The sequence below is a fragment of the Penaeus japonicus genome, unplaced genomic scaffold (assembly GCF_977035675.1).
Source record: "Penaeus japonicus unplaced genomic scaffold, GWHDUDI00000001_assembly GWHDUDI00000039, whole genome shotgun sequence".
Lineage (NCBI taxonomy): Eukaryota > Metazoa > Arthropoda > Malacostraca > Decapoda > Penaeidae > Penaeus > Penaeus japonicus.
In genome coordinates this window covers 9549000-9551499 of record NW_028234441.1, presented here as the reverse complement: position 1 = coordinate 9551499, position 2500 = coordinate 9549000, and the positions used below count along the sequence as shown (strand labels likewise).

Below are 2500 nucleotides of genomic sequence, written 5' to 3'. Positions count from 1 at the left end.
TGTTCGCAAACAGATCCTTTCTGATATCAATGTCGCATTTCATGATACCAGCATGGAGAACCTCGTGAATACCAGCAGATTCCATGCCAAGGAAGGAAGGCTGGAACAGAGCCTCGGGAGCACGGAAACGCTCATTGCCAATGGTGATGACCTGACCGTCGGGAAGCTCGTAGGACTTGTCCAAGGAGGAGGAAGCAGCAGCGACGTTCATCTCACTGCCAAATTCGAGTGCGATGTAGCAAAGCTTCTCCTTGATGTCACGGACGATTTCACGTTCAGCGGTGGTGGTGAAGGAATAACCACGCTCAGTGAGGATCTTCATCAGGTAATTGGTCAGGTCACGACCAGCAAGGTCGAGACGCAAGATGGCATGCGGAAGGGCGAAACCTTCAAACACGGGGACAAAGTGAGATACGCCATCTCCTGAGTCGCAGACCTTACCAGTGGTACGGCCAGAGGCGTACAGGGACAGCACGGCCTGGATGGCTACATAAGTGGCGGGTACGCTGAAGGCCTCGAACATGATCTGAGCCATCTTCTCACGGTTGGCCTTGGGGTTGAGGGGAGCCTCAGTGAGAAGTGTGGGGGACTCCTCGGGGGCAACACGGAGCTCATTGTAGAAGGTGTGGTACCAGACCTTCTCCATGTCGTCCCAGTTGGTGATGATACCGTGTTCAACAGGGTACTTGAGGGTGAGAATACCACGCTTGCTCTGGGCCTCATCACCGACGTAGGCGTCCTTCTGACCCATACCGACCATCACACCCTGGTGACGGGCGCGGCCGACGATGGAGGGGAACACGGCGCGAGGGGCGTCGTCTCCGGAGAAGCCGGCCTTGACCATGCCGGAGCCATTGTCTACCACAAGGGCAACAAGCTCTTCGTCGTCACACATGGTGAAGGTCAAGGACTCTTGTTAATCTGAAATAATACACAAGTGTATTTAAGCGTAATAGGGTCTACATTTTGCCGAATATCAAATGGCTGTATTGATTAAGTATCGGTCTCAGTTTAGTTTCAGATTTCAGTAATCTTTAAACTACAAACCATTGTTGTTATTATGATATATATATACATATGTATATATATATATACATATATATAGATATATATATATATACATATGTATATATATATATACATATATATAGATATATATATGTGTAGATATATACGTATATATTTATAATGTATCTATATTTTTTTTCCTCTACAGGATAGTTGGTTAATTAGATTTTGCCTTGTCCATCATATCAAATGGTTACTGTACATATTACATCACCTGTTTGGAAAAAAAAATCAATGCCTTCTTCATGACTGGCCTTACAAATATTAAGAGTTTATAGAAAGGCTAAAAATATATTTTCCCTTTTGTTTCCATCTTTCAGTTATTAAACAACTGGTGAATAAAGTTGGGATGTACAGTCACAAGGACAGGCTACATAACCCGCTGAAGCCCATCGCTATATTTTCAGTCGTAGTAGTCTCACCGAAATGACCGTGAGCTCGACATTTCTTTCCACATGCCTTTCCCTTCGCACTTTTGCACAGTAGCTCTCAAATGATTGTTAACAGTGACCGGAACTGAGTACAAAAAAGAATAATGACTGAAATTAGACTCAATCTATGTTGCATTGATCAGAATTCGGCACATTGCGTCACATACCGCCGGTAGATGTCAACACACGCTCTCGACCCAGTGAGTATGAAGTAACTAGGTGAGACCAAGCACAGCCTATGCCTTTTATACGAGTCTCGGGGAAAACGAGAGACGCCAGGTACTCGAAGTGCGAGCCAAATATTTCCTGCGACCATTTTCATTGATCGTCATGTTGAAATTTGCGGTTTATAGTGAAGCTACGAAGCACATTTCTGTGAGATCCATCGTTGAAACGTATCAATCCTTGATATCGGGGTTACATTACTTTCATAATCCGCAATTACTCATACGTTCCTGTTCCGAAAGTTTCAAAAGTGTACAACTGACAGATTCGTAGATCTTGAACAAAGAATCTGATGATATATCAGAATAAATGATTCCATAACTATTCGACGCACTTATCAAAGTTTAAGCAGCTGTGCGGAGGAATCCTCCTCATCCACCTACACTGGTCATTTTGGCCGAAAGCCAGACAGTTGCATCACAACTTCGTATCTCTTTCCCCAGTGACCGCTCGAACATTTTCCACTCGGCAACACAACATATGATTCTGGTCAAAGCAGTGTGCTAATTTTCCTTTCACGATATAAGGCCAGAACGTCCATTCATCTTATACTGATTGTCAATTTCATCCATAATATGAAAGATGTGGAAGAGTTAGGCAGGTATATTTATTTGAGCATAATTGTCCCGCCATTTAGGTGAAAGGCTTGCCAGTGGTCATGCGTGCTGCAAAAACAGTTGAGCCCCTCGAGAAATCTAGTGAATTTTTAATTCAGCTTTGGCGGGATCTCAAGTTCTTCTGCACATTATTCACAGTGTATTTATAGAAAAAGTGTA

General features: G+C 43.7%; 1 protein-coding gene across 1 annotated transcript in view; it reads right to left on the bottom strand.

Annotated features, from left to right (window-relative positions):
* Nucleotides 1-1806, bottom strand: part of LOC122250386 (actin-2, muscle-specific) — a 2150-nt gene extending 344 nt beyond the window's left edge. Inside the window, exons 1-2 of the mRNA XM_043011777.2 lie at nt 1667-1806; nt 1-921 (exon numbers count right to left, since the gene is read on the bottom strand). The exon at nt 1-921 is cut by the window's left edge and continues 344 nt beyond it. Of these exons, the coding sequence (XP_042867711.1) occupies nt 1-895 (895 nt within the window). The 5' untranslated portion in view covers nt 896-921; nt 1667-1806. The remainder of the gene's footprint in view (nt 922-1666) is intronic.
* Nucleotides 1807-2500: the final 694 nt, after the last annotated feature.